This window comes from Haliotis rubra, unplaced genomic scaffold, assembly GCF_003918875.1.
Source record: "Haliotis rubra isolate DU_JTF1 unplaced genomic scaffold, ASM391887v1 Scf123, whole genome shotgun sequence".
NCBI classification, from domain to species: domain Eukaryota; kingdom Metazoa; phylum Mollusca; class Gastropoda; order Lepetellida; family Haliotidae; genus Haliotis; species Haliotis rubra.
In genome coordinates this window covers 539,684-560,151 of record NW_025765148.1, presented here as the reverse complement: position 1 = coordinate 560,151, position 20,468 = coordinate 539,684, and the positions used below count along the sequence as shown (strand labels likewise).

General features: G+C 39.5%; 1 protein-coding gene across 1 annotated transcript in view; it reads left to right on the top strand.

Annotated features, from left to right (window-relative positions):
* The first annotated feature begins 2,796 nt into the window (after positions 1 to 2,796).
* Positions 2,797 to 20,468, top strand: part of LOC124266071 (ABC transporter G family member 22-like) — a 32,667-nt gene continuing 14,995 nt past the window's right edge. Inside the window, exons 1-8 of the mRNA XM_046700887.1 lie at positions 2,797 to 3,115; positions 4,383 to 4,529; positions 10,481 to 10,650; positions 11,710 to 11,815; positions 16,292 to 16,392; positions 16,797 to 16,958; positions 18,392 to 18,485; positions 18,945 to 19,014. Of these exons, the coding sequence (XP_046556843.1) occupies positions 4,400 to 4,529; positions 10,481 to 10,650; positions 11,710 to 11,815; positions 16,292 to 16,392; positions 16,797 to 16,958; positions 18,392 to 18,485; positions 18,945 to 19,014 (833 nt within the window). The 5' untranslated portion in view covers positions 2,797 to 3,115; positions 4,383 to 4,399. The remainder of the gene's footprint in view (positions 3,116 to 4,382; positions 4,530 to 10,480; positions 10,651 to 11,709; positions 11,816 to 16,291; positions 16,393 to 16,796; positions 16,959 to 18,391; positions 18,486 to 18,944; positions 19,015 to 20,468) is intronic.

Below are 20,468 nucleotides of genomic sequence, written 5' to 3'. Positions count from 1 at the left end.
TGGTAATGCAGAAGGCTAAAAGTGTTGGGGTGTCTACACATTCTCCGACAAGGTCTTGTTGGTTTGGTGTACCGAGCTTTTCCCACAGGAACGCTGCTCACTAGGAACTCTGCCCACCATTATTTATACAGGGGACGAACTATGTCCACAATATTAATATTTTGAACACCATAACACAATATTATATAAAATAAGTAAGTACATATTACACAGAACTACACAGAAACAGCACATAATATAGTCGATATTATATAAATATGAGTAAAAAATGAATAGCACTTTAGCAGTGTCACGATAAAAAAAATAAAAGATTTTTTTTATATAGTTCAGTCTAATACATGTAAAACCACTCTAAATAGCACTTTAACTATTTAGTAGTGAGTAGTAATGTGAGTATTAATTGTAATTAGAAAAGAAATACAAAGCAGCAGAGAAGCTTCGGTGAAGTGCAATTAATGTTTGATCGATTTTAAACTATACTAAACTGAACCTTTTAACAGGTTTCTCTCATATACAGGAAAATTTCTGTGGTGGGCATAAATATATATTGTGGTCAAAGGTCCTCCCCTGTAAAAACTGTGGTGGAGAGTTCTTAATGGGCAGATTTCCTTTGGGCAAAGTTACCGGATTCTGTTGAGTTCGACTAGGCAGCGCATATCGGGAGAAGCCCCATTCGCTGTCTGGGCTGCGTGGACGGAACAGGGGCACTGAGCTGATGATGAGCTTAACCTGACTGACTGTGCCAGAATCAACAGAAGTCTATTTGCTGCATCCATTTATTTGTAAATAAATGTTACAAAAGAGGTCGTTGAAAAGTCTGTAAACGATTACCTGTAACACATGACATTATTCAACAAGCGGTTACATCGTTTAGCGATTCTGGTATTTCAAGGCCGTGCAGGCATGGCGAGAAAATATGTCTCGTTTCATAATTGTTTCCCAAATTCAAATTCCCAGCACGGTGTGGAATTCACAGTGAAGTAGAATCTCTTTTTATGGTCTCATTAATTATTGCGGTGTTGAGCTTTATTGACTAACCTTTTTAACTAATCGTACGTTTTGAATTAATGAATCATGCAATAAACCTGAAAAACGTACTACGCTTGTCCAGATAATTACACTACATTCAGTTTCAGGTCAAATATAACTTTTAAACTTAGTACTCATATATATTTGATGTGTTGTGTCTGACCAGTGTTTCTTTTTGTGCGAATACGCAACGACAACATCATCATCATCATCATCATCATCATCATCATCATCATTATCGTCGTCGTCGTTGTCATCGTCATCATCATCATCATCCTGTCTTTTACAAACAGATAAATTACTTAAGAAATACAGTTTGCTCTGCCCCGTGTATAGTGTAATAAAGAGCACTTTTGCCCTGAATCATTATAGCTTAAGTACGAAGATGCTTTAAAATAAATAACGTACGAGGACGCTTGCGTACGTACGTGAACGCTATAATAGTTCAGGGCAAAAGTGTACTTTATTACACTTTACATGGGGGTAGAGCGAACTGTATTTCTTTTCTAAAATGTCAAATGGAATACTTTCTGATGATTGATCCAATGCAGAAAACAAATAGAAAAAGGACTGTGTGGATGACCTAAATTAACTATCCTCGATCGGGGCTGACTGACGTGCCGTCCTATTCACGAATGTAAGCCAGAATAACAAAGAAAACAAACGCGAAACAGTTAACATTTACATTATATATCTTCTCTGTATTATTTTAATTAAATGTGGGTAATATGAACGTCGCATTTATATAGCTCCAATACAAGTTTAGATTCATTTTATTCGAGATTTGATAATAGAGATTTTTCCACAGGATCTACAAAATGAACTCAATTCTTCAATCATCAGCAATACCATAAATGACCTAAAAGTTAGTGTAGACAGTGTAAAATCATGTTTTGCAAAATTATTATTCGGAAAGTTTCTGGACCAGATAATTTAAAAGGAGTAGTTCTTAAGTCATGTGCTGATCAACTCTTCCAAGCTTTACCAGGCCTCTCTTTACGCCCTTAAATTACCAAAGGTATGGAAAGAATCCATATTGATACCAGTTCCAAAACGATCTAGACCAAAAGAATGAAATGAACATACACCCGTACGTCTCACTTACGTCGGAAACTGTTTCCCTTTCCCCTTTCCCAAGATATAAATCATAGTTTGGATCCATCATAGTTTGCCTACCGTGCAAAGTGTGGGGTGGAAGATGCTACTCTAACGATGTTAGATAAATTATACAAACATCTGGAAACTCCCAAATATTATGCCCGTATCTTATTCGTTGATTTCCCTTCAGCCTTTAATACAATCCATCCTCATCTCCTAGTTATAGTCTCCCTGGTGTGACGTAATGCTAGTGTAGTTTATCGCCTGATGTGCGCATTTTGATTGTCATATTTTAATTCTGTTTTAAGATGACAGTCCACATATATATTGGGCTTGAATTTCATTTGATTTTTAAAAAAAAAAAAACCCATGCCAACGGCTTCGACCGTGTTTAAATTGAGTGTTTGGTTCGTAGTAGAAAGGACTACGAGGACAAATCTCCCGACAAGTCTACTGACACTAGTACTGAGCTAGTACACTGACATTTAAAAGCAACAACAACTTCTCTCTGCATGAGAACATACTTACTTTCTCTTTTAGCACCAGCGGAGTCTGGATGTCTGTTGATCTGATGATCTGTTCTTGATTGCTGGAATGCATAGAAGTAATTTCAATGTGCTCTTTTCAGGTATGCCGTTATGTCCGGATTTTAAGGTCAAATTGCACCACGCCTGTGAAATGTCAGCTGGGACCGGCTGAAAATGTCACAGCATTGGTTCTCCCAATTAACTGATAAATAGGAAATGACACTTTGAATATTCAACTCACGTGTCTCAATAATTTCAACACTCACGGAAACAGTTTCTGTTCAATCACGTGACAGGTGACGCTAAAGCACTGTCACATAAGATCCGAAGTTCAGTTTAATGAGTTCTGCAGACTAATTTAGTCGATTGGAAACTGGATCTATTTATGTTATCCAACACAGAAGAATCGATAGTCTCGCTGACGTAATAGTGTGGACGGCACACGGTCACTAGGATATCAGGTAATTTAAGGTGTATGTTTCACAGATAGTGCTGTAACAGACTGTGACGTAAGCAGTTGATAAATCTCATTTATTCACTGTTTGGGACGATATTTAATGCATATCTGCAGGTGTAGATACATGGGAAACAAACCTGGATGTGCATCAACCTAACTTGCTACAGCATGCAATTAAAATACGTTGTGTTGGTGTTTGTTTGTTCGTTTTCTGGTTGTTTTTTAAAATTTTATTTTTATATGTTCTAAAAAGCTGATAAACTCATATGCACATTTATTCTTTTTCAATCGCAGGGTAGCCTAGTGGTAAAGCGCTCGCTTGTTATGCTGAAGTCCCGGGTTCGATTTCCCACATGAGTGCAATGTGTGAAACCCAGATCTGGTGTCTGACCCACCGTGATATAGCTGGAATATTGCTAAAACCAGTACTCACTCACTTTCAAGTCCAAAATATAATTCGCCTTTGTTGAATTCTATAATGGTTTTGGGTTTTAGTCTATATCCAGTAAACAAAATAAGTTGATGTAATCTGGGTACGTGTGTGGGGGTGGGGGGTCATCAATTTTGTATACATAGACTAGGGGGGGTCAGCTATTTGCACATTAAAATATTTTAAAACAATGCTAAAAATTATGGGAAAGACAAGGATACAGGAGAAGGGGTGTGTGTGTGTGTGTGTGTGTGTGTGTGTGTGTGTGTGTGTGCGTGCGTGCATGTGTTACACTTTGTACATAATTTATTTTTTTTTTTTTTGGGTGTGTGTGTGTGTGTGTGTGTGTGTGTGGATGTCATTCACATTGTACATGTGCCTCCATAAAATTCATCCCCCAGCCATAAATTATGCCCCTTTGATGCCGAAACAGTAAGTAAGTACTAAATCCCATAATATTAATTAGATCATTGAGAAGCTTGGTTTCCATGTTTTGGACAGAGCATATGACAGGAAGTCTATTATCTCATAGAGGAAGTCTATTATCTCATAGAGGAAGTTTATTATCTCATAGAGGAAAAAATCTCTTCACCATTCCTACAGATGTGAAGTTGTCGGGGAACTAAGTGCTTATTTCACACCTGGTGCTAATTATAGACACCAGGGACTCCTTAGGAATGATATTAGGAACCACGTCAACAGATAATGCTTGATAGAGTAAATACAGTATATTTTTCATTTGTTGTAATATTTAGTTTCTTTGGTTGGAATTTCTTTGTGTATTGTTGGATAAGTTTCAAAGCTAAAATGTATTTTTTTTTATAAATTGTTTTGTTTCCAGGAGACCGTGGTATTAAAATGAAGACCTCACCACAAGTGGAGTTATCTTTTAAGGACATTTACGTGACAATTGATGCCAAGGAAATTCTCACTGGTGTTACTGGGAAAGTCCACAGTGGAGAGATACTTGCCGTTATGGGCCCAAGTGGTATGATAACTAACTACATGTCAAGACATTGTACAAGGACCCGTGAAGGTCCGGGTTAGAATTGATCTTCAGTAACGCATGCTTGTCGTAAGAGGCGACTAACAGGAGCAGGTGGTCAGACTCACTGGCTTGGTTGACACATGTCATTGCGCAAATCAATGTGCATGCTGTTGATCCCTTGATTGTCTGGTCCAGACTCGATTATTTACAGACCACCACCATATAGCTTGAATATTGCTGAGTGCGGTGTAAAACTCACTCACTCACTCAAGACATTCTACACAACCTGAGTTTGTAGATTTGAAATTTGAAATTCTGCTGATCTGATGTCAAATTTAAACTCGCTCAACTTACTAGCCTGGCTTTAGTTGCTACATTGGGTTTCATCTTCTAAGAGGGGTGGTGGAGTAGCCTAGTGGTTAAAGTGTTCACTGGTCATGTCGAAGACCGGGGTTAGATTCCCCACATGGGTACAATGTGTGAAGCCAATTTCTGGTGTTCCCCGTCATGATATTTCTGGAATATTGCAAAAAGTGGCGTAAACTAACCTCACTCACTATGGCAGTGGCATACCAGTAGTCGATATAGGTCACGATATATGTACAATATAGGTCACGATATATGTACAATATAGGTCACGATATATGTACAATATAGGTCACGATATATGTACAATATAGGTCACGATATATGTACAATATAGGTCACGATATATGTACAAATTATGGAGACCCGTGAAGATCCAGGTTAGAATTGGTCTCCAGTAACCCATGCTTGTCGTAAGAGGCAACTAATGGGATCGAGTGGTCAGACTCGCTGACTTGGTTGACACATGCCATCGTATCCCAATGGCATAGATTGATGCTCATGCTGTTGATCACTGGATTGACTGGTCCAGACTCAATTATTTACAGGCATCTTTGATTTGCTTTCTAGAAGTTGGGTAGATGAAAGGATGAGGACTATTTTTATGGATATACAACTTCTTTATTCTGTATAGGCGACGTTTCGACATAGATTCTAATGTCGTTGTCTAGCAAGTCCTGCCCTAACACACAAGTCGTGCCCACACACATTCTGCCCACACACACAAGTCCAGCCCACACACACAAGTCCAGCCCACACACACAAGTCCTGCCCACACACATTCTGCCCATATAATCAAGTCCAGCCCAGGCAAACCCAGTGTCCACACACAAGTCCAGACAACACACAAGTTTCCACACATGTTCTGCCCACATACACAAGTTCAGCCCAAGCATACACTGCTCACACACACAAGTCCTGCCCACACACGTTCTGCCCTCACACACAAGTTCTGCCCATATAGACAAGTTCCGCCCATACACATTCTGCCCACATACACTAGTCCTGCCCACACACACAGTCCCTGCCCACATTCAGAAGCCCTGCCCATTCACACACAAGTCCTGCCCACACACGTTCTGCCCTCACACACAAGTTCTGCCCATATAGACAAGTTCTGCCCATACACATTCTGCCCACATACACTAGTCCTGCCCACACACACAGTCCCTGCCCACATTCAGAAGCCCTGCCCATTCACACACAAGCCCTGCCCACATTCAGAAGCCCTGCCCATACACACAAGCCCTGCGCATACACACAAGCCCTGCGCATACACACAAGCCCTGCCCATACACACAAGCCCTGCCCACATTCAGAAGCCCTGCCTATACACACAGGCCCTGCGCATACACACAAGCAGTATGGCAACTTATATGCAAAAAGGTCGCTGAGTTAACCAATCAAATGTCGTGAAATCATTGAATCATTTGATATTTGACTTGATTTTTCCTATTAAAGTTAAATTAGAAGTTAGTATATTTACAGAAAAAACTAATTAATTTAAGAAGAAATAGTGAAAAAAATTTACATATAATTTCTTTTGATGTAGTTTTATGAATTTGCTTTACAATTCATTTAATAATTCCCTCAGTTATAACAGTAACATTTAATGTGTACGAGGAGATAATATATGTTAAATAGAAGGACCTCTGTATTGGTATTCATCAGTAGTTTATAGAAGGACCTCTGTATTGGTATTCATCAGTAGTTTATAGAAGGACCTCTGTATTGGTATACATCAGTAGTTTATAGAAGGACCTCTGTATTGGTATACATCAGTAGTTTATAGAAGGACCTCTGTATTGGTATTCATCAGTAGTTTATAGAAGGACCTCTGTATTGGTATACATCAGTAGTTTATAGAAGGACCTCTGTATTGGTATACATCAGTAGTTTATAGAAGGACCTCTGTATTGGTATACATCAGTAGTTTATAGAAGGACCTCTGTATTGGTATACATCAGTAGTTTATAGAAGGACCTCTGTATTGGTATACATCAGTAGTTTATAGAAGGACCTCTGTATTGGTATTCATCAGTAGTTTATAGAAGGACCTCTGTATTGGTATACATCAGTAGTTTATAGAAGGACCTCTGTATTGGTATTCATCAGTAGTTTATAGTAGGACCTCTGTATTGGTATTCATCAGTAGTTTATAGAAGGACCTCTGTATTGGTATTCATCAGTAGTTTATAGAAGGACCTCTGTATTGGTATTCATCAGTAGTTTATAGTTTATAGAAGGACCTCTGTATTGGTATTCATCAGTAGTTTATAGAAGGACCTCTGTATTGGTATTCATCAGTAGTTTATAGAAGGACCTCTGTATTGGTATTCATCAGTAGTTTATAGAAGGACCTCTGTATTGGTATTCATCAGTAGTTTATAGAAGGACCTCTGTATTGGTATTCATCAGTAGTTTTATAGAAGGACCTCTGTATTGGTATTCATCAGTAGTTTTATAGAAGGACCTCTGTATTGGTATTCATCAGTAGTTTATAGAAGGACCTCTGTATTGGTATTCATCAGTAGTTTATAGAAGGACCTCTGTATTGGTATTCATCAGTAGTTTATAGAAGGACCTCTGTATTGGTATTCATCAGTAGTTTATAGAAGGACCTCTGTATTGGTATTCATCAGTAGTTTATAGAAGACCTCTGTATTGGTATTCATCAGTAGTTTATAGTAGGACCTCTGTATTGGTATTCATCAGTAGTTTATAGAAGGACCTCTGTATTGGTATTCAGTCAGTTTAGTTTATAGTAGTTTATAGGACCTCTGTATTGGTATTCATCAGTAGTTTATAGGTATTCATCAGTAGACCTCTGTATTGGTATTCATCAGTAGGACCTCTGTATAGTAGGACTGTATTGGTATTCATCAGTAGTTTATAGAAGGACCTCTGTATTGGTATTCATCAGTAGTTTATAGAAGGACCTCTGTATTGGTATTCATCAGTAGTTTATAGAAGGACCTCTGTATTGGTATTCATCAGTAGTTTATAGTAGGACCTCTGTATTGGTATTCATCAGTAGTTTATAGAAGGACCTCTGTATTGGTATTCATCAGTAGTTTATAGAAGGACCTCTGTATTGGTATTCATCAGTAGTTTATAGAAGGACCTCTGTATTGGTATTCATCAGTAGTTTATAGAAGGACCTCTGTACCATCTGTATTGGTATTCATCAGTAGTTTATAGAAGGACCTCTGTATTGGTGTATTCATCAGTAGTTTATAGAAGGACCTCTGTATTGGTATTGATCAGTAGTTTATAGAAGGACCTCTGTATTGGTATTCATCAGCAGTTTATAGAAGGACCTCTGTATTGGTATTCATCAGTAGTTTATAGAAGGACCTCTGTATTGGTATTCATCAGTAGTTTATATAGAAGGACCTCTGTATTGGTATTCATCAGTAGTTTATAGTAGGACCTCTGTATTGGTATTCATCAGTAGTTTATAATAGTAGGACCTCTGTATTGGTATTCATCGGCAGTTTATAGAAGGACCTCTGTATTGGTATTCATCAGTAGTTTATAGAAGGACCTCTGTATTGGTATTCATCAGTAGTTTATAGTAGGACCTCTGTATTGGTATTCATCAGTAGTTTATAGTAGGACCACTGTATTGGTATTCATCAGCAGTTTATAGAAGGACCTCTGTATTGGTATTCATCAGTAGTTTATAGAAGGACCTCTGTATTGGTATTCATCAGTAGTTTAAAGGGGCGGTGGGGTAGTCTAGTGGTTAAAGCGTTGGCTCGCCAGGCCGAAGACCCGGGTTCGAATCCCCACATGGGTACAATGAGTGAAGCCCATTTCTGGTGCCCCCAGCCGTGATATTGCTGGAATATTGCTAAAAGCGGCGTAAAACCAAAACTCAGTCAGTCAGTAGTTTATAGAAGGACCTCTGTATTGGTATACATCAGCAGTTTATAGAAGGACCTCTGTATTGGTATTCATCAGTAGTTTATAGAAGGACCTCTGTATTGGTATTCATCAGTAGTTTATAGAAGGACCTCTGTATTGGTATTCATCAGTAGTTTATAGTAGGACCTCTGTATTGGTATTCATCAGTAGTTTATAGAAGGACCTCTGTATTGGTATTCATCAGTAGTTTATAGTAGGACCTCTGTATTGGTATTCATCAGTAGTTTATAGAAGGACCTCTGTATTGGTATTCATCAGTAGTTTATAGAAGGACCTCTGTATTGGTATTCATCAGTAGTTTATAGAAGGACCTCTGTATTGGTATTCATCAGTAGTTTATAGAAGGACCTCTGTATTGGTATTCATCAGTAGTTTATAGAAGGACCTCTGTATTGGTATTCATCAGTAGTTTATAGAAGGACCTCTGTATTGGTATTCATCAGCAGTTTATAGTAGGACCTCTGTATTGGTATTCATCAGTAGTTTATAGAAGGACCTCTGTATTGGTATTCATCAGTAGTTTATAGAAGGACCTCTGTATTGGTATTCATCAGTAGTTTATAGAAGGACCTCTGTATTGGTATTCATCAGTAGTTTATAGAAGGACCTCTGTATTGGTATTCATCAGTAGTTTATAGTAAGGACCTCTGTATTGGTATTCATCAGTAGTTTATAGAAGGACCTCTGTATTGGTATTCATCAGTAGTTTATAGAAGGACCTCTGTATTGGTATTCATCAGTAGTTTATAGTAGGACCTCTGTATTGGTATTCATCAGTAGTTTATAGAAGGACCTCTGTATTGGTATTCATCAGTAGTTTATAGAAGGACCTCTGTATTGGTATTCATCAGTAGTTTATAGTCTGTATTGGTATTCATCAGTGTTTATAGAAGGACCTCTGTATTGGTATTCATCAGTAGTTTATAGAAGGACCTCTGTATTGGTATTCATCAGTAGTTTATAGAAGGACCTCTGTATTGGTATTCATCAGTAGTTTATAGAAGGACCTCTGTATTGGTATTCATCAGTAGTTTATAGAAGGACCTCTGTATTGGTATTCATCAGTAGTTTATAGTAGGACCTCTGTATTGGTATTCATCAGTAGTTTATAGAAGGACCTCTGTATTGGTATTCATCAGTAGTTTATAGAAGGACCTCTGTATTGGTATTCATCAGGATAGAAGGACCTCTGTATTGGTATTCATCAGTAGTTTATAGAAGGACCTCTGTATTGGTATTCATCAGCAGTTTATAGAAGGACCTCTGTATTGGTATTCATCAGCAGTTTATAGAAGGACCTCTGTATTGGTATTCATCAGTAGTTTATAGAAGGACCTCTGTATTGGTATTCATCAGCAGGTATTCATCAGTAATTTATAGAAGGACCTCTGTATTGGTATTCATCAGTAGTTTATAGAAGGACCTCTGTATTGGTATTCATCAGTAGTTCTGTATTGGTATTGATCAGTAGTTTATAGAAGGACCTCTGTATTGGTATTCATCAGCAGTTTATAGAAGGACCTCTGTATTGGTATTCATCAGTAGTTTATAGAAGGACCTCTGTATTGGTATTCATCAGTAGTTTATGTCTGAAAAGATAACAGACAAGGGAACTTTTCATACTTGAATCACAAATTTCTGTTATTCATTTTCAGGCTCAGGCAAGACAACTCTTTTGAATTCTGTTGCGGGCAGAATTGTGAAGACATCAGGGGAGATAACTCTAAATGGTGACAAGTTAACTCGTAGATTACGGAAGAGAATGTGCTATGTGACGCAAGAAGATGCCTTTTTTTGTAATCTTACACTCAGAGAAACTTTGTATGTAAGTAAATAACACTCTCCTCTTGTATGCATTGGCTGACAAATAAATATTTACAGATAGCTGACAGGGTTGTCCCAAACAATAACAAATTATAGATTTTGGACAAACTAGTTAAAGCAATATCCCTTAGTTTTGTCACCTTCTTCAATACGTCCTTCTTTTACTTATTTGATTTAGCCATCTTGCCCACTTCATTTCATTCACTCCCTGCCTCTTTCCCTTGCTCGCTCTCACTCACTCACTCACTCACTCACTCACTCAATCATGCTTCACTCACTCTCACTCACTCACTCACTCACTCAATCATGCTTCACTCACTCACTCACTCACTCACTCACTCACTCACTCACTCACTCACTCACTCACTCACTCACTCACTCACTCACTCACTCAATCACTCAATCACTCAATCATGCTTCTTGCCCACCTTCCTTGATTCAGCCAACTTTCAAACCATATTTGATGTGGCCAGTTCTCTAAGATCAGTCTCCACAACCTGTGCTGGACTTAATGGTGGTTTAATAAAGAACACTAATGTATGAATAAACAACTTGTTTACTATAACACCAACAACGTTTCAGGGTAGGTTCTAGCACTGTTATTCAGCAAGTGATGTGATAATGGTGTATTAACGACAAAACAACACTCATGTTGTAATAAAGATGTTGTTCATCCATACATTGTTATCCTTCCTGAGTTACCCGTGAAGATCCGGTTTAGAATTGATCTTCTGTAACCTATGCTTGTCGTAAGAGGCGACTAACAGGAATGGGTGGCCAGACACACTGACTTGGTTGACACATATCATTGTATCCCAATTGTGTATATCGACTGTCATGCTGTTGATCACTGGATTGCCTGGTCACAAGTATTTACAGACAATCACAAGGTTGCTGGAATATTGCTGAGTGCGGCATGAAACAACAAACCAACCTCGTCTGTCTGCACCACTGTGCTAATTGGTGTCACCAAAGAATCAATAAGTATCGTCAAATTGGTGCAGAAAAACTGAATTCTGATTACCAGAAAAAGGAGTTTCAATTGAAGGCCACTGTCTAGTTTGCAGCCATGATACAGCTCCCAGAGAAGATGTGCCACCAAGAGAAGATGTCTCGTCTACAGGATATTCTGGACGCACTGGATCTGAATGACTGTAAAGACACAAGTGAGTAGAAGGCCATGGTTAGTGTGTGATTTAAAGGAAAATACAGGGATAGAATGCATTTCAGTCAATTGCGCAACATAAAGATTTTTGGGTGTGCCCTTTGGAATTGGAGTGTTTCAACCATTCATTATCATCCACCTGTAAATGTCATTTTGTTGCAAGCTTGTTTTTTTTTTGTTCCATATGATTTAGTTGCTGATACCTCGTTCAGTTTCTGAATGAAAGATTATTGTCTTTGTACTGTTTTCTTTAGCTACAAAATGTACAAGGGTCATTCTCAAAATTTGCCCAACTTTTGGTCAGTAACCCATTGCTCTGAAAATATTGTTTCAATTTTTTTTCAAAAATCATATTATGAAAGAAAAATGTATTTTGTTCCTCATAATGATGTAAAATAGTGTACCTGTTTGTTATTTTTGGGACATTTTGAAAGAAAAACTACTCTCAGTGGACAGCGACATTACTTTGCAGTACCATAAAGTTTAAATTCCAGGGTATTTATACATATTTTTTAAAGATTTAGAATGAAACACCAATATTAAAAACACATTCCTGCATGAAATATTGAAAACAAAATGAAAATCACATAATTACAATGAAAACAATGACTGTCCAAAATGTCACAGTCAGTGGTGTAACGAATATAAACTTGTGACATTAATAATTATCTCGTTTGAGTAAAAAGTATGAAACACTAAATGATCCCTTTGCTGATGACTTTCTTCTCATGGCAGAAGTTTTGTGGAGGCCAAATTTTATTTTGATGGTGAAGTTTAATGCAGTTGGTGAGTCTACTTTATATCATAACTTTTTATCGAGTCAGTGGTGTAACGTTGATTTCTTTTTCATAACGATGTTTATTTAAAGTACATCAAAGTTGCTAAAACATCAACATTTATGCCAGGTGGTCTGTGGTTAGGGAGCATCAATTGTTATAAAGTTCATAAAAGTGGGAATAGGTCAGTGGTGTAACTGTCAGTGGTATAACATGGGAAAATGTTACGCCACTGACAGTTTTTGTTACACCACTGACAAAATGTTCATTTAAGTCACTTGTTCACAAAACTCAACTGCTTTGCATTGTATTTATCCAGTATATTTTATGACCATTAACTCATGTAAAGTCTGTGAAGGTAATTTGTTCTGGTATATTAGTATATAAAGTTCAGAAAAATCAGTGGTGTAACAAGAAATGTCATTGGTGTAACAGTTGTTACAATATGTTCATTTTATTGTTTTAATATCATTTTGAAAACCTTTAAAAATCTGAGTGTTCAAAAGTTGCTATTGAGCTGTTCAATTCTGTTAATGATCAATTAAAGGCAATTAATTTGAATTTATCTTTGAAGTTAATTCAATAAAAATCAGTGGTGTAACAAAAATGTCATTGGTGTAACCATATTACAACAATATGTACATTTTATTGCTTTTGTACATTATTTTGAAAACCTTTTAAAATCTGAGTGTTCAGAATTTGCTATTGAGCTGTTCAATTCTGTTAGTGATCAATTAAAGGCAATTAATTTGAATTTATCCTTGAAGTTAATTCAATAAAAATCAGTGGTGTAACAAAAATGTCATTGGTGTAACCATATTACTACAATTTGTTCATTTTATTGCTTTTGTATATTATTTTTTAAAAACCTTTTAAAATCTGAGTGTTCAGAATTTGCTGTTGAGCTGTTTAAATCTGTTAATTATCAATTCAAGGCAATTAATTTGGATATATATTTAGAGTGAGGTAAAGAAAAATCAGTGGTGTAACACAACATGTCATTGGTGTCACAGTATTCTTTGAATTTGTACATTTTAATCTTAACTGTTGATATCATTTGTTTTCCAATGCCACATGTTGGAAAGCCGTCCTCCAATGATGATTATTAAGTAATCCAAAGCATCATATGGCTGTTGATTTGGTTTACTGTTCCAGTAAGTTGCAGAAAGTTCAGTGGTGTAACAGGCAGGATATAAAAAAATATCAGTGGTGTAACATGCATATTTGCTAACATTTAATTATTTCAAAAAAATAATTTAACAGTTAGACTGATATTTTATGATAACTGAAAACAGCTTTAATACCACTGTATACATAAAACGTGTTCAGTCTTAAGTATACAAGTTATTTCAGAAAAAAATATCATATGTTACCATTACTTTCTTCTCACACCAAGCCCTTTTTGCCAAATTTACAATTAAATATGTGAGAATAATGAAACGATTTCATTTATATTTGAAAATAGAAAAAGTTTGTAAATAATGACAAATGTGAAAAATTCCTTATCTGACATCAAAGTTTGAAAAAGAATACCTTTATGCTTGTTACACCGATGACGGGGTTTTTCAGTGGATACTTTAAAAAAGTTTATTTTAAAAATATTTTATTACTTTCCTGTGTGCAAATTATCATGACCGCATTTTTTAATGTGTTGACCATTCAAAACAATAATGAGATAATTCAGTATGATGCTTTGTATTTTCATATTTTTCATATCACGAATTTGGCCTTTTTTTGAGAATGACCCACAAATTTTCAATCAAGGATGGTGAGTCACAGACTCGAGTTAGCCAAGGACATGGGAGATTACTGGGACGGGATGTCGCTACTGGAGTTTACTGGGACGGGATGTGGAGACTGGAGTTTACTGGGATGGGATGTGGACACACGAGTTTACTGGGACGGGACGTGGGGACTGGAGTTTACTGGGACGGGATGTGGGGACTGGAGTTTATTGAGACGGGATGTGGACACTGGAGTTTACTGGGACGGGACGTGGACACTGGAGTTTACTTGGACGGGACGTGGACACTGGAGTTTACTGGGATAGAATGTGGTGACTGGAGTTTACTGGGATGGGACGTGGAGACTGGAGTTTCCTTGGACGGGATGTGGGGACTGGAGTTTCCTCGGACGGGATGTGGGGACTGGAGTTTCCTGGGATGGGACGTGGGGACTGGAGTTTCCTTGGACGGGATGTGGGGACTGGAGTTTCCTGGGACGGGATGTGGGGACTGGAGTTTATTGAGACGGGATGTAGACACTGGAGTTTACTGGGACGGGACGTGGAGACTGGAGTTTACTTGGACGGGACGTGGACACTGGAGTTTACTGGGATAGAATGTGGTGACTGGAGTTTACTGGGATGGGACGTGGGGACTGGAGTTTCCTGGGACGGGATGTGGGGACTGGAGTTTCCTGAGACGGGATGTGGGGACTGGATTTTATTGAGACGGGATGTAGACACTGGAATTTACTGGGACGGGATGTGGACACTGGAGTTTACTGGGACGGATGTTGACACTGGAGTTTACTGGGACGGATGTTGACACTGGGGTTTACTGGGACAGGATGTAGAGACTGGAGTTTACTGAGACGGATGTTGACAATGGAGTTTACTGGGATGGGATGTGGAGACTGGAGTTTACTTGGACGGGACGTGGACACTGGAGTTTACTGGGATAGAATGTGGTGACTGGAGTTTACTGGGATGGGACGTGGAGACTGGAGTTTCCTTGGACGGGATGTGGGGACTGGAGTTTCCTCGGACGGGATGTGGGGACTGGAGTTTCCTGGGATGGGACGTGGGGACTGGAGTTTCCTTGGACGGGATGTGGGGACTGGAGTTTCCTGGGACGGGATGTGGGGACTGGAGTTTATTGAGACGGGATGTAGACACTGGAGTTTACTGGGACGGACGCTGAGAGACTGAGTTTACTTGGACGGGACGTGGACACTGGAGTTTACTGGGATAGAATGTGGTGACTGGAGTTTACTGGGATGGGACGTGGGGACTGGAGTTTCCTGGGACGGGATGTGGGGACTGGAGTTTCCTGAGACGGGATGTGGGGACTGGATTTTATTGAGACGGGATGTAGACACTGGAATTTACTGGGACGGGATGTGGACACTGGAGTTTACTGGGACGGATGTTGACACTGGAGTTTACTGGGACGGATGTTGACACTGGGGTTTACTGGGACAGGATGTAGAGACTGGAGTTTACTGAGACGGATGTTGACAATGGAGTTTACTGGGATGGGATGTGGAGACTGGAGTTTACTGGGACGGGATGTGGACACTGGAGTTTACTGGGATGGGACGCGGAGACTGGAGTTAACTTGGACGGGACGTGGACACTGGAGTTTACTTGGACGGGACGTGGACACTGGAGTTTACTTGGACGGGACGTGGACACTGGAGTCTACTTGGACGGGACGTGGACACTGGAGTTTACTGGGACAGGATGTAGACACTGGAGTTTACTGGGACGGATGTTGACACTGGAGTTTACTGGGATGGGATGTGGACACTGGAGTTTACTGGGATGGGATGTGGAGACTGGAGTTTACTGGGATGGGATGTTGACACTGGAGTTTACTCGGATGGGATGTGGACACTGGAGTTTACTGGGATGGGACGCGGAGACTGGAGTTTACTGGGACAGGATGTAGAGACTGATGCTGCTGATTGTGTTTCAGTTATGGGTAGTGCAGTGAAGCGCGGTTTGTCTGGCGGTGAGAAGAAGAGGGCCAGCATCGGCTGTGAGCTGCTGATGGATCCAGATGTCATGCTGTTGGATGTAAGCCATCAGCCACACTGACTGAATAAATCCAGTTCACAATTAATTTAAATGTAGATGTTAGTTTGGCCAAGTTTTTACATTGAGCAGATGAATTGACTAGGGATCAAATGGATTCACCAGTATCAGTACCTCAAGGTTTTTCGGCTTCTTAAATTATACAAATGGTTTTCACACTATTCACCTGGGTTTTCTGTATATGTCGATTCCCGAAATGGGTACTATTTGTGAAGCCAATTTCTGGAGTCCCCCACCGTGATATTGCTGGAATATTGCTAAAAGTGGGGTAAAACCATACTCACTCACTCACTCTGACTATGGCACCAATGCACTCCTGTTTTCTGAGTAACACGCCTGTTCAACTGACTTTTCTGACAACTACATCTGTTTCCCCACTGCTTCAGGAGCCCACCACAGGTTTAGATGCCAGCCTGGCCTGTGACCTGATGTCCCTCCTGAAGCGTTACACCTGCAACTACAACAAGACCGTCCTCGTCACCATCCACCAGCCGTCCAGTCGCATGTACTACATGTTCACCAGGTTGATGCTGCTGACCAAGGGCAAGGTCAGTCCACCAACAGAGCTGCCTTAGTTGGAGAACATGGTTGTTATGAAGTAAGAGAACATACCCGTACAAGCAGGGCTGGGAGTCTTATCCACAAACAGACCATTACCTGTGTGTCCTCTTAACATAGAACTGTGAAGATCCGGGTTAGAATTGGTCTTCAGCAACCCATGCTTGTCGTAAGAGGCGACTTACAGGATCGGGTGATTAGGCTCACTGACTTGGTTGACACATGTCATTGTTTCCCAATTGTGTATATCACTGGATTGTCTGGTCCAGACTAGATCACAGACCACCGCCACCATATTGCTAGAATATTGCTGAGTGCTGCATTGAACAACAAAAAACAAACAAATCTTAACATTGCGAGGGTAGTTGATGAAGCTACTGCATCTATTTCACATCATTGTAAATTACAGTTGTATGTGTGACAGGATATTGTTTCTTCATGTTTCAATTTCACTGATAATCCTTTTGGCCTTCATGCCAGATTAACCCGTGAAGGTCCGGGTTAGAATGAGCCTTCAGTAACCCATGCTTGTCGTAAGAGGCGACTAACGGGATCGGGTGGTCAGGCTTGCTGGCTTGGTTGACACATGTCATCGGTTCCCAATTGCGCAGATCGATGCTCATGCTGTTGATCACTGGATTGTCTGGTCCAGACTCGATTATTTACAGACCGCTGCCATATAGCTGGAATATTGCTGAGTGCAGCGTAAAACTAAACTCACTTACTCACTCATGCCAGATTATTCTATCAGATGGTGACATACTTCATCAGGTGGAGGCTTCATAGTTTATATATACTGTGAGAAACAAATAAAGGATCACAGGAAAAGTCAAGCGTTCCTTTATTATTTTCCAGTTTTCATCACCACAGCGTTACTCGAAAATATTAAAGGAACGCTTGCATTTTCCTGTGATCCTTTATTTGTTTCTCTCAGTATATATAGTGTGAGACTTACACTAAGTCTGTGAACGGTGCACATGTGAACCTGAGAAATATCAAGACTTGTTACAGAAACAGCTATTGGTTGAAGGGAAAATAATAGGGACTTAGGGACCTTGATTTATGGACTTTGAGACAGGTCTTTACATCGTGACCAGCTTCAGCATATTTCAGATTGTCGAATACCAGGGCCTAGATTCTCGAAGCTCTCTTAGCGCTAAGATAGTCGTAAGTTAATGTTAATATATAGCACCTACGACCATCTTAGTGCTAAGAGAGCTTCGAAAATCTAGGTCGTGGAGTGCATTCTTATTTACAAATATTTAGAACAAGGCAATTCATTTGGTAAATAATATTTTTTGAGTAATGTATTAAGTCCATAAATCATAGATGATAAACTGTGTAGACTCAGGAGGTGTGATATTCACGTGTGTTGTGTAGAGACATCATGCACGCATGTGCACTGTACTGCACTGTACCACAGGTTGCCTACTTCGGCCAAGCTGATCAAGCCCTGGATTTCTTTGCTGATGCTGGGCTGCCTTGTACCCCACACTGCAACCCAGCAGACTTCATGTGTGAGTCTTCCTTGAAATCATCCTCGGTTGTCAAGGGTATTTTATCTCCGTTTCAGTGTGACAAGTACCTTGGTCCTGCTTGCCACCAAACATTTTTTCAGAAATGACATCACCATCACTGTGTCACTTTTTGATCAACCTTTCACAGATTTCTCTCATTTACAAATGGAAATTGTTTCAGTATCATGCCTCTTCAATGTGGTTCAAAAGGAAAGTTTGGTAGTGGATTGTATCAGAATGTATTTCCCTGCAGAATGGAGATATAGATACACTGGATTACCGAGGATGCACTTCGGTGTAATATTCACAGTAGAGGTCATTCCTGAAGTTTATCAGTAAGTAAGGACATATACTTAAGATATAAAGGCTCCATTTGGTAATTACGAACAGCATTGTGACACTATTTTGTATATTATATGTGAGTTCACAGTTTATCTGTAGCTGTGGTTGATGTTGCAGTGGAGGTGTTGAAGCAGGACAGTGATGCTGTGGAGAGACTGTTTAGTCGAACACAAGAGAATACTTCCAGGTACCCTTTAAACAACCCCTTGTTTGGGCTTTGATGCAAATGACTGGTCAAGGTAGGGTATCCAGTTGTCTAGGGAATAGTATTTTATTTTCTTGTACAGAGTTGCCTCCCTTAGAAGTGTCAGAATCCTGTAATCTGAGGTGAACATTCATTATGTGTTTCAGTAATATACCTGTGCTCAACAACATGGTAAATGTCTGAGATCTGCATTGCTTTTGGTAATCTTTCACAAGATGTATACGCGTAACCTAAATTCGTGGATAACCTTGATTTGTGGATCGCGGTAATTATCATGCTATCTCATAAATTAAGTCTCATACTTTCTTGGTCTTTCTTCGTATGAAGCAGTACTTTTGATGTACACACAATGCCATACCTCACTGACAAAAATGTTCCGAATCTCTGCATTACACGCAAAAACACTTATTAATAATAATAATAATAATAGCCCAAAATCACTAATATCGCTAATACCAAATTTTATTTTTACAAAATGTCAAGGAAAAAAAAGATACTGTTAGCACCAACCTTCTCACATTTTGTTGTCCGCTTCCTAGGTGTCAATACTTACTTCAATGGGCTGTTGTACATAGTGATATATTGTAACCGGCTATGTTATCCACGAAACAAGGTGACGTCACCTTTTGTGTGCGCACGAATGGGTGATGATTGCAAATGGCTTCGGTGAACAAACATTTCATTCACGAGTTGAATATGGTTCACTACAAAGTGATTACAGTGGCAGTACAGAACCAATTGTACAAATACATGGCAGTGTGATATAAAAGCAGTGGTTGTAGCAATAAATAATGATCATTTCCACCTTGCTGCAAGAGTGGTCAAGCTTCCATCGTAGGCTTGTGCTTGAGGTGAGGTGAGGTGAAATTGGGTTTAACGTTGTACTTGAGAATATTTCGCTCATATGACGACGTGCATGCGGGTGTATGTGTATGTGCGGCTGCTTGTACTACCCCAGACTGAAGCTGGTTTTATAGTGCTAGCCCACTGAGATACCATGTCACAGTGAAGCATGAATACCCCACTCAGACACATTATACTGACTCCGAGCCGACCAGTCCTTGTTGTACCCATTAATGCCGAACGCCAGGCAGGGACCAACAAGTACCATATTTTAACGTCTTTTGGTATGACGCGGTCGGGGATCGAACCCGCGACCTTCCGCTCTCCGGGCGGACGCTCTAACCACTACACCACGGAGGCTGTTGGTTGTGCTTGAGTATCCAGTGAAAAGAGATCTTAACACAACAGCTGGTCTTCTTTTATCATCTTATATAATGTGAGATAGCTGAGGCAAGAGTACACCCCTTTCTATATCAGCAAAAGTTTCAAGAACTCGCAAGTTCAGATTACTCAGGAATTTTCCAGGAGGCCTTGACACTTCCCCGTCAGTCTTGTCTCTTTTAGTCTGAATATAGTAACATCCTTGTACTGAA